The sequence below is a fragment of the Giraffa tippelskirchi genome, chromosome 11 (assembly GCF_054371585.1).
Source record: "Giraffa tippelskirchi isolate mGirTip1 chromosome 11, T2T-mGirTip1v1.2.pri, whole genome shotgun sequence".
In the NCBI taxonomy this organism is placed as follows: Eukaryota; Metazoa; Chordata; class Mammalia; order Artiodactyla; family Giraffidae; genus Giraffa; species Giraffa tippelskirchi.
This window is the reverse complement of record NC_137285.1, coordinates 134176208-134192003: the sequence shown is the minus strand read 5'-3', so window position 1 is coordinate 134192003 and position 15796 is coordinate 134176208. Positions and strand designations below refer to the sequence as shown.

The 15796-nt window shown below is 33.7% G+C and overlaps 1 protein-coding gene across 15 annotated transcripts in view; it reads right to left on the bottom strand.

Annotated features, from left to right (window-relative positions):
• Positions 1–207: 207 nt before the first annotated feature.
• The window catches only part of QSER1 (glutamine and serine rich 1), a 77128-nt gene continuing 61539 nt past the window's right edge, over positions 208–15796 (bottom strand). For all 15 annotated transcript variants that reach the window (XM_081543782.1, XM_081543776.1, XM_081543778.1 and 12 more), the window contains 5 exons: positions 13704–13841; positions 11452–11549; positions 7461–7613; positions 4947–5042; positions 208–3818 (listed from right to left, as the gene is read on the bottom strand). In XM_081543782.1, the coding sequence (XP_081399908.1) occupies positions 3678–3818; positions 4947–5042; positions 7461–7613; positions 11452–11549; positions 13704–13841 (626 nt within the window). In that variant the 3' untranslated portion in view covers positions 208–3677. The remainder of the gene's footprint in view (positions 3819–4946; positions 5043–7460; positions 7614–11451; positions 11550–13703; positions 13842–15796) is intronic.

The following is a 15796-nucleotide window of genomic DNA, read 5'->3' as shown; positions in this document are numbered from 1 at the left end:
CCTAAGTACTTTCTGATATTGTCAGCTGAAGCTGAATAATTCATCAAATATTGACTTAATCATTTGAGAAAATTATTTACCATTTGCACCTAATTATTTAGGACTTCATAATGTGTGTTGAATCTACAACATGATGATACATGAATAATACAATACCTCAGTTTTCAACTCTTAAAAACAAAAGAACCAAACCCCAAAACATTCTGATTTTGTTGTTTAAAAAATTGTTTTCATTTTAATGATCTGAGTTAGTAACAAATATACAAAATTGTCTTTCACATTTCCGTACATTGTATTATGGACCACTTAGAACTCTGGACTACAAATGCAGGTTTCTTTGTAACCTTAACCTCAATTATTGTCACTTATAAATAACGGTGATCTGCGAAAACATGCATTTATGAACACAGATGCCACAAGTCGTACATGTAAATTAATGTACAACTAATAGTGTACATTGTTCATTTGTGCAGTTATGTGTCAAGTGTAATTGACACAGAAACAGTTATCTTGGAATTTTTCACTCTTTGAAAAGTATTTCTGAGCAATAGATGGAACTACAGTTTAAAACAAAAATTATATTCTATAAGATACAATAAAATTCACAACGTGCACATCTGAACCAACTTCTGGGACCCAAAGCTGATTCAATGACCCTGCTGCCATATTAGTTTTATGGGTGTATCTCCAGAGTCACAGGTGGAAAAATAGCTGCTTTAACAAAAATAAATACATATATTAAAAGGAAACTGAGACTTTGAAAAAACAGTAAGGGATGTATGAGTCACCTATAATTTTCACTGTTTTAGAAATTAGATGAAATTTAGAAATTTAAAGATAATCTGAATATTTTCTAAGCCATTTTAAATTTAGATTTTTCTATCTCATCGTTTTCTATTTGATAGTGTAATACAAAAGTGGGTAGTTTCTATTGTTTACTATAATTCATAAGTCATTATAAATTTATGACTTCATTAGATCAATTAAGTAGAAACTAGGTCATCATGAAAATGGGAATAAGGAGGCTCCTTCTCTAACCACTAATCTGAACAAGGAGTAAATACCAAAACAAAATGATTTTTTAAAAAATAGTAAATTGTGTCTAGGTTTCTGTAGGTATGAAAATCCAATCTTTCTTAAAAACGTTTTCCTGGATTGTGGCAACATGTGCTTTATCTCTTGAACTCTATCTATGACCTAAGCTTATTTCTATATTACACATTTCAAAGTCCCTGGCAAGGAATGTGAATGCTAACCAGCTAGCTATTTATTCAATTTCATACAAAGAAAGGACTTGAGTATGGATGTCACAGTAATAGTCCCACTTCACTAAGGCCTGAGTTTGATGTCTTTGCCTATGTTACATGGATCAAATGAGAGAAGACGGTGCAAAGTAACTGGGTTTCCTTCAGGCAGTATCATAAACTTGGCCTCTGGTTTAATGAAAACACTTGTTTTCTAATATGAATACAACTGCAAACAGCTGAAAGGCAACTGCAGTTGAAAAGGAAATGGATTATTTTCTACAGGAAACAAGGAATGTCTCTGTTTTCCATGGACCTTATGATGAAGGAAATGTGGCTAGTGATTTCAAACTTTTACTTCAAGAGTTACCTAAATGCAGGATGGCTTTTAAAAATGTTTAAATCATTAATGATTCAGGCAATTAAGCTGTGGGCAGTAACATAAAGATGTATACTTACAATCGTACATTAAATGATGTAGTTCTCTACTCTGCACTTTGGAAATAAAAGAAAGCAATTCTGTCCAGAGTCAGTATCAGAAAGAAATATGGCTGCTTCCTACTCTTCTCCACGTAGCAAAATTAACTTTATGCTGCTCTCAGTGCTGATGCTCTCTTATTGGAGTTGGGCAAAATGAATCTAATAGGTTACTGTTGCTTTCAAAATAAGCTGCCTAAATGTTCAGAAATGGAACACTTAATTCTTGAGAGAAATTTCTATGATTATCTTGTCTAACGGCAGGATCGTTAGATTAAGGAGTATTGCTTTCAATAAGATAACTGTCAGAAATAAATATGTAAGCTTAACTCAAATACTCCATTTCCACCCAATGCTACTTTGTTTGATTCTCAAATCAAGTTACATGCTACCTTTAATTCTTTGCCAATTTACTGAGGTTTTAGGTGTAAGAAGTTGGCCTGTTAACTCAAAACCAAGACAACAGCAATAGCCACGTAAGCATGTCTTATTTGGGCACTGAGCAGTAACACTGCTTTTTTGATAGGACTTAAGGCACTAAATGGTGGTAAAATAAACACAAGTATGATGATTAACAACTTCTTTAGAATCCTAAAAAAAGGAGATCGCTTAGAAGGACACTAGTAAAAATTTTTTTCTCAAACAAATAAGGCATCCTGTTGGCAAACACAAATAAAAACAGAAGGTCATGTTGAACCTAATACATTCACGGTCTCAGCTAAACTACTTGAAGAAACACTAGCTATCTAACTAAAGAGAGCTACAATAGCATGTATAAAGGTTGGAAAGGCACCAAAAGGAGGACTCTACCACTTCCAGTTCTAAGAGTCAGGTCAGCTGTGTTTAACACTGCATGTAGTCTAATTACAAATTTTATTCTTCAAAATGTAGACTGTGTTTAATTTTAATTTTGACAAATCAGTTAACCAAGTGCTAGTTTACTAATAAATTTATTTTCATGAATTAGAAAATGACTGCAGTGTCTAACACAACCCCATTTATAAAGCTAAACTAATTCTAGTACTGAATGCATATTCTGGAAAACACTGAAGTAAATCTGTATAAACAAAGAGGGTTACCTCAAGATAAATTCACAATAGAAATTCAACATATAACTAAATAAGATTTACTGAAAATAATGAAAAGTGTAGTACAGATACATCAAACATAATTATAACAACATTTTCCTTGTGAAAAATACAACTATTAGTGAAATAAAATGTACAATTGAAAATTTTTCCAAAGGAAAAACGGTATAAAGGAAAATACTTTTCTTTTGAGATAGGGAAAATAGTATGTCATTGTTTTTTCATCACCATATAATTTGACACAAAAAGCAGTCATAGAATTGCACCAATTCCACATCCAGTTTCCTGAACATGTTAAAAGAGTAAAAGTTCATAAAGCAGAATGTCGTTTCTGAATTTTACATTTTTAAACTGATGATATTCTCATACAGAATGTCACATCACACCAGATCTGCTTACATAATGTACAATACTTTCCGTTTTGTGGTCAGACATGAAGATAAACATATGCTTTCTGCCACTTCTCTTTCATTCTGGTGTTTGGTCAGAGTCAGGAAAAAAATAATCAAGTTACTTAAGTGTTATCTCTCTAGCAATAAAGAAAAATTATATTTAGTGCATGCTTCATCATTTGTCAAAAAACATTTCTGAAAATAAAACTCAGTTACCCAATGGTTTACAAAATAGAAAAATCAATCATTAGGATAAAAACGTGGTGACATTTAGGTTCATTTCCAAAGGACTGACTTCCTTGGCAGCACCACTGTCCTTTAGCAGAGGCTATGATGCAAGTTCATGGTCAAAGCAGGCGTGCCTACACAAGACCACTGCTTGACATTCAATTATCTGAGGTCTCCAGACCTCCTTTGACCACCTGCCTTTGCCATCTCATTAGTGCCAGAAAATATATGGAATTTTTGTGGCAATGTTAGGAACATTTTTGCTGTACGTGATTTAAAAGTTCTCCAAATTTTTCAAATAGGTCTTCTACCCATTTTACGTTTTTCATACAAAGCTGAACAATTTCTTCCTGTCCTAAATCTTCATTTTTTTTCTGCACAGAAGAAATCTAAAATGAAAAGAAATACCAAATTAGTTTACACTTATCACTTTATAAGCTCTTCACAAGCACTCGCTGTTTCTCTATCCTGAATGAAAAGAGGATTTAAAAATTTGCCAAGTACTAATTTTTTTTAAAAATTCCATCCGCAGAGAAATGACTATCTCATATAAATTTGAGTGGTCTAACTCTATCGTTGTCAGCTCCAAGCGGGGAGGGAGGAAGGCTAGGAGAAGTGGTTCAAACTTTCTCAATTCCGTCCAGTTGTGTTAAAAGTGGAACAACAAATTTTGGGGTCAGTTCCTGCATTCCAGAGCATTGTAAAAATAGCCAACATACGCTGCGTGACCATATTTACATTCTCCTTTGCTAGATAGATTTTAGATTTATGCACATTTTTCCATACCAGATCATTATCAAATACATGATTGTACAGCCTTGAGCCAACTTAACCATTTTAAATTAAAAAACCGATAATGCTTGTCAAAAAAGGTTACTGTGTACAACCATTTAACCCCTGAGGTAAATCCTTATATCCCATCCATCAAATGGTATGGTCATATATAATTTCTGAGCAACTTAAATTATGATACTGAAAAGATACAATTCAATTTTAACTATCATTTCTTCTCACCAAGGGACAAAACCCCCATTTCTCTGCAATTAACTGGGATAAGGTCATTCTGGTGATAAAAAGGGCAGCAAGATATTCAAAGCAGTGACTAAAATGAATTAATTAAACAGGATGATTATACATTATGAGAGAAGAAAATGCAGTAAAGTGCCATTTATCATGGCAATGTAAAACAAGTATAACAGCTTAAAAACATTACCCCTCACAGGTCCTATGAGAAGCGGTGAGCCTCAGATTAATCTGAGCACAGCATTTAACAGAGAGAGCATAGACACATATTTTAAAAAAATTATTTCTAACAATTCTCTTTAAGGCATTAAAAAATACTGCAGCTAACTAGTACATACAACAAAAAAGAAGCAGATTCACAGATATAGAGCCAATATTTTGTAGTAGCTGTAAATGGAATGCAACCTTTAAAAATTGCATATAAAAATATTGTAGCTACAACCTTAAAGTTCAGGAAAACATACACTTCTTTTTTAAGAAGATAAAGTAATTACCTCATCTTTACATATCAGATAAACATGATATTTATAATGATGGAGTGAATGATACAAAGAATACAACTGTATTTTCTCTGGATCAACAGCAAACTCCTATAAAAAGAAAAGAATTTATACACATTTATTTCGTGGAACATCTGAACATTATGAAAATGTTAAGAGCAAAAGTCTCAATGGAAATCTTAAAAGACTTATATGGCTAGTATTAATATGTATTAATATGGACAAGAGGCTTATTCAAAATTTAAATTTAAATTATATTTTAAAATCTTTATTCTTTTTTCTGAATATAAGTATACTATTTCCAAAAAGTTAAACATTATAGAAAAGTTTAAATAGTAAACATAAAAGATGACTTCTAAGGTAAAAGAATTCTATAATGTCTTGTTTCAGAGGTAAACAAAGTTAATAGCATGTTATATATTCTTCCATGTCTCCCCCATGTATAGCATATATCAATAACACTAATTTTTGTAATGGGAAGGAGATCATACTGTACAAATTGTTCCACAATTTTATTTTTCATAACTTTTTTTAACCTAAACAATACTTGGCTATCTTTCAGTTTATTAAGCACTGCCCTCACTCCCCCATAGAAATTGAGGGCGAGGATTTTGGACCATTTTTCACTGTTGTATTCTTAATACTTAAAACTATATTTGGGAAGCTACAGGAAGTAAAAAATTTTTTACTGAAAGACTGAATCTCTCTCTTCCTTTTAAAAAGTACACAGTATTACATTATCTGGGCAGCTCTTTATTCCGTCTCACACTGGTGATATGTATTTGGAATCGTTCTTACAAACAGTTCTACATGAGCAAGGCATATGGTTTCATGTATTTATCAATGTTTCTACAAAACACATTTTTGATGGGTCATCGATATGTCACTAAACTGCTTTCTGAAACGGCAAATAATTTAGACTATGTTTGAAAATAAATGAATTCCAAGTTTAGTAATTTTACAGATATGGAATACTGATTCTTATGCAAGGTGTGCATACTCATTTATCTGTATGCATTTGTATTCAATGACATACAAAAATATTAAAAATATAAGCATGGAATAATTATCAGTCTCATTTAGAAAATTTGTGAGCACTCACTATATGCCAGATACTGTGCTAAGCAATGGAGAAAAACAAAGAATGAGTCCCTGTTCCCTACACCAGGGAAGTGCTCATTCCTCCTGAACACACTTCACATTTAACAACAACAGAATAAAATATTTACTTGTTTGGTGATACATTAACCACAGTACAGATTTTGTTCAAATTTCACAAAATTTTATGCTAGTATCCATTATCTGTTTTCATACCTTACTCAAGACTCCATATTGTATTTAATTGCATTGAGCAGCTTCAGCTGCATGCAACAAATTCTGGTAAATTCTCTTTTCACTTTCATTCTATTACAAATATTTTCTAATTTTCCTTGCTATAGCTTCTTAGGTATATCCATCATTTAAAAGTGGATACTTAATTTCCAAATATAAGAGATTTTTTTTTTTTCCTCTTTTGTTAACTTTTATTTTTTTTATTTATTTGTTTTTTTTTATAAATTTATTTATTTTAGTTGGGGGCTAATTACTTTACAATATTGTAATAGTTTTGTTTAAAGTATCTTATTATTAACTTCTCATTTAAATGAAAGCTTTCTTGCAATCTTCCTGTGTTTTTTTTCAGTCTAATTTTTTTTAATTTACTTTTTATTGAAGGATAATTGCCTTACAGAATTTCGTTGTTTTCTGTCAAACCTGAACATGAATCAGCCATAAGTATACATATATCCCCTCCCCTTTGAACCTCCCTCCCATCTCCCTCCCCATCCCACCCCTCTAGGTTGATACAGAGCCTCTGTTTGAATTTCCTGAGCAAGACAGCAAATTCCTGTTGGCTCAGTTTAATTTTATTGAAACTTTCGATGGCTAAGTCAAAGATCTCTCGGTAAATGTCACACTGCACTTGAAAAAACATGGCTTATTTTCAAATATCTTTTGATATTGATTTCTAACATAATTTCACAGTAATAAGAAAACAGATGCTGTATGATTTCAATACCTTTAGACCATGAAATTTTTGCATCCTGTTTTATGTCCCTAGATATGTTTAAGTGTCTCTTAGTTTACAGCCTAGGGGAACTTGTTTGGAATTTGTATCCTATTGTTGTGTGAAAACTGAATAAATCTTAATCATGTTGAACTGGTTCACAGTGCTTTTCAGGTCTACTATATTCTTCTACTTCTCTGTATATTTATTCTATTAATTTTTGAGAGTTTGATATTGAAACTCCAACTAAAAATCTTAATTTCTACTTAAAAAATAATTGTCATATATAGTAGAACTATATATGTAACCTTGTTCTGTATTTTCCAAGTCTCCTGTAAATGTGTTATCATACTTTCATAATTAAAAAAAGTTAAAATTAAAAAAAGTGCTTGTTTCAATGTCTTAAGTAGGATTTATATTAACAAGTGAAAAATCTGTAATTACATCAATTAATATATACTTACTTGTGCAGATTTAGTAGTTGTTTTAGCAGTTCTTAGAGTTTTTTTATTATAAGCTTTGCCATTCATTTTGATTTTAGAAATAGCAGATCCCCCACTTTTTGCTTTCGAGTCTCGAGTAATTATTGTTAGTTCAGGAAAACTTTCCAAGGCATTCTTGAGAATAAAGCAAGAATAACTGATGTTAGGAAAAAAGTGAGCTTGACTACCTCCAGCTATTGAAAATTTATTTTTTTAATATAAAAGTATAATCATATATGTACATCTACACAAAAAATGTATGTGGGGGCTACTGATGGGGTGTGGTAAATATATACAATATATACCTACATACATACACAAACATACATTGGGTGTTAAACATGGCCACAAATTCTTGGTAGCTCCTCCCATCAAGATATAGAACCTATTTCCCCATCCCTTGGATATGAGCCAACATTATGATCTGATTTAAGCAACAGCATGTGCCACTGTGGGGGCTCCTGAATGAGGCAGAGTGCTCCTTCGAGTATTCTCTTGGGCTTCATGTCAAGGGAAAGGACAGCTGTAAGTTTCAACTGTTTATAAACAGTTTCAACCTTCAAGGTCACTCTTTTCCAAACTCTGTATAGGTTCCCAAGCACCTAGTACTGGGACCCCTCAAACAGTACATTTCTTAAACAAATAACTTAATTTTTAAAACAAAAGTGTAGAAGTGAACTGTTTCATTTAATAGAAACAACAGAACTTTCAGTATTCTCTATCAGAATGAGCTATTAGTTTCTAGCTTCATTCTTTCTTAGATTATTTGTGCTTTTATTATACACTTTTGTGCTTTCCGTATAAAACACATTCAGGTTTGAAAAATTCTGGACCCAGAATTACTCCTTAAAACAAATGGAACTTAAAGACAAAAATGGATTCTAAATCTAGAAACAATGGGATGGAGATGAAAGCGGAAAATTTAATGATTTCTCTAATAACAAGATGCTCAAGATGATTGGAAATATATGTATTTCAGAGGAAAAAAAACATTATTACTTCAAAAAGCTTTAAGATTCCAAAAATTATCAAAATCATCATGGGAAATGTTTCTAAAAATAAAATCTTTTATAACCTACTATTTATAGTATTTTACATCAAATCATTCTAACTTTCAATACTGTGTGTATATTTCCGCTTTGAAATACAAGTTGCTATAAATGAAAATTATCTATCATAGACATCACTATTACCATTTACAGTTACATTAAGTAACTATAATTTCAAAATAAGAAATTTTGTGTTTTTTCTATGAAAATAAGAATATGAAAAATTTTCAGATGTCCACCATAAACTACTGCATAAGACTGAAATACCTACTGATCCACTAATTCCAAGTGATGGCTTTATTTTAACCCAAGTCTTTAGGGAACACAAGAAATGGTTCAACATTTCTAAAATGGTTAGCCAAAACCGGTCATTTGTAAGATTTAGTAAATATTCACAAAACATAATCTGACAACATTTCATTCATTGTCTGCAGAAAACATTGTATCTCCCCACAAACTATTTCATTTGAAGACAGCTGTTAAACAGAAAACACTGGATTAGGAGTGAGCAGAACAAATTCTTAGCACTGGTTATCTTACTAGCTTCTGAATTTCTTTTTTCCCCTCTGCAAGTGTGTGTCAGTGAAGATTATAGGACGACTAGTAGAGTTTGGTGTCATTGAACCTCTAATCGGGCTTCCCAGGTGGCACTAGTGGTAAAGAACCTGCCTGCCAATGCAGGAGACTTGAAAGATGTGGGTTCAATCCCTGGGTCAGGAAGATCCCCTGGAAAAGGAAATGGCAACCTGCTCCAGTATTCTTGCCTGGGAAATCCCATAGACAGAGGAGCCTGGTGGGCTACAGTCCTTGGGGTTGCAAAGTCAGACATGACTGAGCACACACACTAACAGGCTGCAACCTCTAAGTCAGTCTCAGAGCATTAATTTTCACCTACCTAAAATGAAATTGATCTTCACTTTTACATGAAGTTCAGATAAATTAGGGATGTGAGAAAGCTATACAAATCACCCAAAGGACTTGAAAACTTATGCCTACACATAACCCTTCACACAAATTTGTACAGCAGTAATTGCCAGGACTAGGAAGCATCCAAGCTGCCCTTCAGTAGGTGAATGTATAAACTGTGGGGTATTCAGAAAATGGAGTATTATTCAGGCTAAAAAGAAATAAGCTACTAAGCCATGAAAAAGACATGGCAGAAACTTAAATGAGTATTAGTAAGTGAAAGAAGCCAATCTGAAAAAGTTACATATCATATTATTTCAACTATATGACATTCTGGAAAAGGTAAAACTATGGAGTAAAAGTAAAAAGATCAGTCACTGCCAGAGGTTAGGGGAGGCAATGGCACCCCACTCCAGTACTCTTGCCTGGAGAATCCCATGGACGGAGGAGCCTGGTAGGCTGCAGTCCATGGGGTCGCAAAGAGTCAGACATGACTGAGCGACTTCACTTTCACTTTTCACTTTCATGCACTGGAGAAGGAAATGGCAACCCACTCCAGTGTTCTTGCCTGGAGAATCCCAGGGACGGGAGAGCCTGGTGGGCTACCGTCTATGGGGTTGCACAGAGTCGGACATGACTGAAGTGACTTAGCAGCAGCAGCAGCAGGGGAGGGAAAGGGATGAACAGACAAAGCAGAGGATTTGGGGGCAGTGAAACTACTCTGTATGATACATGATAGTGGATATGTTGGTCCAAATTGATGGAATGCACAAGAGTGATCTGTAACATAAACTATGGACTTTGGGCTACCATGATGTGTCAATGTATGTTCATCAGTTGTGACAAATGTATCATTCTGTGGGAGACGATGGTAAAGGGGGAGGTTATTCATGTGTGGGGGCAGGGGATACATGGAAATTATTCAGTTTTGCTGTGAACCTAAAACTGCTCCAAAAAAATAAAGACTGTTTATAAAAAAGCTATACAAATGTATTAAAAAAACTTCTCTTGAGTTTAGATGTAATCAAATGATTCTAGATGTTACATGTTACACTTTGAATGAGAAAAGCTGGAAAATTTTTGATTACTCAGTAGATTCTATGATAAATTTTCTGAGTTTAGATTATCTTTTTGTTGTTCTCTATTTCTGATAATAGATGGACTTGATGGACATGAGTTTGAGCAAGCTCTGGGATTTGGTGATGGGCAGGGAAGCCTGGCACGCTGTAGTCCACTGGGCAGCAAAGAGTTGGACATGACTGAGCGACTGAACTGAATTTCTGGTAATACCAAAAACCAACTTACAATGCCAAGATATGTTAACAGATGTATAACATATCCTACCATTATGTGAAGATCAATTTTTCCTTAGACAATGGGTAAACCAGGCAAATAAAGGGAATTTTGGTAACTGTGCTATGGCCAATTCTAAGTATACATGAAATGTGAAATTTTAAAAAGGATTAAAAGAAAAACAAGATTGGGATACAGTAGTTTAAGGGAAGCATTTTTCAAAACATTTGAAAATTATAATATTATATATAAGGAATACTACATGAACATAAGGGCTTCCCAGGCGGCTCAGTGGTAAAAAAATCTGCCTGCCAATGCCAGAGATTCGGGTTTGATCTTTGGGTTGGGAAGATTCCCCTGGAGAAGGAAATGGCAACCCATTCTAGTATTCTTGCCTGGGAAATCCCATGAACAGAGGAGACTTGTGGGTTACAGCCCACAGGGTCACAAAAGAGTCAGACACAACTTAGTGACTGAACAACAAAAGATGAACATAAAAACCTGAAAAATGAATTTAAGCAAAGAAAAACAAATGATAAACATTAAGAATGTACTTAATAAAATAAAAAGACATGTTCAGACAAGACTCATGATGAATAAAAATCAAATTTTTGTTGGGTGGACAACTTTATAAAACTGAGAATCACTTCCAAAATATTCTTTCCTGTTATGTCGAGAACTATAATTGTCACTGAGTTTGCTAATAAACCATGTGAAGGAAATACCTTGAATGACTGATCCAAATGAAGATTCAAAAGAAGTCTCTTTCGGTTATCATTCAGCATGCTATCTATTTTTTTCATATGAGGCAAAAGTAGCTCATCTAAAACAAGATAAGAATTTGTTGTAACAGGATGAACTATCAACACAAAACCTTGTTAGAAATACAGATTTTCCTCAATACATGAATAGACTGACATTAAATTCATGGTGTAAAGTATTGATTTTAAAATAATGCACACAAGGTTTTTTTTTTTTAACAAAAGTTAGCTTTAAAAAAAAGTTTACAACAGCTAACTGAGAAAGCAGCAGCATACTATCATGAGAGAACAGAAGTCCTGGGTTTTAACCCCAGCATTAGAATTGATCAACAAATGGTCAAACTGCCTAATCTCTCCAGACTTCATTTACCAAGTGAACGATAATAACATGTTAAATCATAAATTAAAACATTAAGAATTTTTAAATAAAATACTGAGTATGATATTCTTAATTCACTATACTGTGGGGCAAAGGATAAGTAGGGGGCAAGAAAAAATAGTCAAAATTCAGTTTCAAATACACAAGGAAAGAGTCAAAATAGTTATTTTAGAAGAAGAAAAATACATTCAGAGTATAAATTAATTACTTTTGGTGCTGTAGTAAATAGTTTAGGTTACTAAAAATTTATCAGCATAGCAACATTTTATAATACTAATTATCTTTAATGACCTTTCTGAAAATGTATATATAAACCCTTAGAATCTGGTTACTAATTTCATAGCTAAATAAAATGGCTCTTTATATCTGAAAAATAAACACAAGCACAGAGACCAGCAAAAGAACACTTTCCTCAAGTTGAAGAAAAAGCCCTCGGTAAGGAATGCTGGTCAAAGTCACCACAACATACCTGACAGCTTTCTTTTTATCTTTCTAGCAGTGATTAAGTCTATTCAAAATTTACATTTTACAAAAACAAGTTTTAAACATTTGTGGATTGTTTTGAAATATAACCATTAAAATCTACCCCTTCATTTTAAATGGAGAAAAATTTTTTTAAAAAGATAGTAATAGGAAAAAAAAATCATTTAAAATACAACTACCCAGAAATGACCACTATTAAGAAATGTATATTTTATGATGCAAGGAGTTCTGATTGACAGAGAAAACATTCGCAGGCTCTTTGTTACTGTTTCTGATTATATCATCAAAAAAGCAAGACTAGAAATTAGAAGACTTTGGATTTAATCTTTTTTCTGCTACTTGCAAGTTGTGAGCTCTTAATAAGCAAGTCATTTAACCTTTCTGGGGCTCATTGTCTTTACTCCAAAAAGGGCTAAGTTGTTCTGGGATTATGGGGAACAATGTACGTCAAAGTATATATGGAAATTATAAAACAATTTATATCATTAGGCACTGCTGCTGAAGTGTATTGTTACTATTTATTCATTGTTACTGTCTTTTTGATCTTACACTTGTTCAACTCATTCTGATAGAAGGATAATGGAAACTGGCTCATTAATCCTTTCATTCTCTTAATTGTCCCTGGTGAAAGCTGTAGTAGCTGAAGGGTAAATATTAGTGAGCAACAGTAGATATATGAATTATCAGCTTATTTCATATGTCAATTTCATCCCTACTTTACCAGGAGAAAAAGTTACTAGAGGAAGAGAAAAAAAGGAATAATATTAATAAATATAATCCAAGGCATTTATGGTTTTACTACTAACTGATTAGAAAATATTTACTCTGTGATGTATCTTTTACTGGACATGAATATACAATTTAATCTTTACACCACTGTTACCTGCTTCATCTTTCCAATTATTAGAAAACAGAAATATAAAAATTGATTAAAATCTGGACCTTCTACATAATATAGACACTTAGTGAAATGTTATGAGGATGAAAAAGATTCTAGGATTTAAACTAGTAGGTAGTCACTGAGTTGTATCCGACACTTTTTGACCCCATGGACTGTGGCCCACCAGGCTCCTCTGTCCATAGAATTCTCCAGGCAGGAATACTGGAGTATTCTCATGAGTAGAAATATAAAAATATATTTAATATAAAATTGTTCAACTATTCAAACAATTCATGAAAAGCTATGACCCTACAAAATATAAAGCTGTATTTATAGAAACAATATATCAAAAGTTTAGTACTGACAACATATAGGATATATCACAAAAACCACATATTAAACATATAACTAACAGAGAAGAATGAAAAAGATCTGGAAAGTACTGCCAAGAAAGTATTACTCAGCAGACTGTACCATTGCTCTTCTCTAAGGCTTGCATTGTGTCAGGATCCAAAGCAATGCTGACAAGCAATTCCATGTAACTCTTAAAGGTTTCCTTCATTGCTCTTGTGTTCAAAAATCGGGTGACAAAAGGAGCTGGAGGATTAAACTCTGGGAGAGAGAAAAGAGGAAATATTAAATATTCCTTTCTGACAACTTTAAAAACACGTTACCCAACAGCAAGTTACCTACAAGCAGATAAAAGGTTGTAAATAAAACTTCTTCAAAGTCAAGGTTCTCCCACTCTGCTTTTAAAAACACTTCGAATGAGAGATTCTCAAAGCTGGCTGTGCCTATCACAATCACTGGAGAGCTTTGAAAACAAAACAAAAAAACCAGACTGCTGGACTTACTAAAATGAATCTGGAGTGGTAATGAAGCTCAAAGGCTACACTTTTAAAAAGTTCCCAGGTGCCTCTGAAGTCCAACACCAGGCCCACATTTGGAAACATTTGCCCTGTAGGGACCTGTTTCCCCTTCCCTGGCCCTACCAGACATCCACTGCAAGGCTGTGCTACTTCAAAATTGGATGGTTTTTCCAGTATTTAATTAGTAAAGAAACCATAAAACACCTTACGTACGAGTTAACATATACATATCTCTTCTTTTTACTTCTACACTTAAATTACTGTAAAATTCTGGTCTAGAATCAAGACATATTTAAAAAATTTTTAATGTAAACACAATCTGTATAGAAAAAAATTCACTCAAATTCAATGGTAAGAACTGCAAGATTAGAGGAGTGTCCAAGTTTTACTTTTTTATTGAAATATAGAACTATCATCACAACCTTTAACAGGGATTCTTAGAGTTTGGTCCAAACCCTTTGGGGTCTCCCCAACAACCCTTTCAGGGGTCTCTGATGTCAAACTGTTTTCCTAATAATATTAAGATGTTATATACCTTTGTCACTCTGTTGACATTTGTAAAAGTAATGTTGGGTAAAACCACTGGGGGCCTTTCCTAGCATGAACTGAGACAGTGACACCAAACTGTACTAGTAGCCATGTACTCCGGAGAAGGCAATGGCACCCCACTCCAGTACTCTTGCCTGGAAAATCCCATGGACGGAGGAGCCTGGTAGGCTATAGTCCATGGGGTCGCTAAGAGTCAGACACAACTGAGCGACTTCACTTTAACTTTTCCCTTTCATGCACTGGAGAAGGAAATGGCAACCCACTCCAGTATTCTTGCCTGGAGAATCCTAGGGACAGCGGAGCCTGGCAGGCTGCCATCTATAGGGTCGCACAGAGTCGGACACGACTGAAGCGACTTAGCAGCAGCAGCAGCAGCAGCAGCCATGTACTCTGCCATGACTGTCACCTAACAGTCATGAATTGGAAGGAAAAAAACACCCAAAACACTGATTTCACTTAAGAATAATCCTTGAAGAAGCAGTAAAAATTTAATTGTATTAAATCTTTACTCTTGAGTAAATATCTTAAAACTCTGTGTGATGAAATGAGAGGTATATATAAAGCACTTCTGCTATGAAATATGACAGTTATCTCCAGGAAGAGCACCCATGCAATTGTCTGACGAACCAGCTGCCTTCTCTTCCACTGGGATACCATTTTTACTTAAAAAATAACAGACACCCTACCCCTATGCAATATTTGGCAGACATTATTCTTAAAGAAGTAAACCTGTCACTACCAGGAAAACAACTGACAGTATTTGCTGCCAATGATAAAATTGAGGTTCTAAGTGAAAACCAGAATTTTGGAAAGCTTATTTCCACCATTGTGAGCCTGACAACCATTTCAATACTTAAAGACTTCATTGATGAAATTAACGGTAATACTGAAAATGTTATTTTTTAATACTTCAAAAACTTATTATGTAAATGGAAAAACTAAAACCATAAGGCTCTTATGAAGAAAACACAGGGATAAATCTTCATGACCTAGGATTTGGCAATGGATTACAAATATGACGCCAAAAACAACAGCAATGAAAAAAACAGATAAATTTGGCTTCATCAGAATTTTGAGTTTTGTGCATCAAAGGACATTATCAAAAACTGAAATACAGGGCTCACCTACACAGCACACATACTAAAAAAA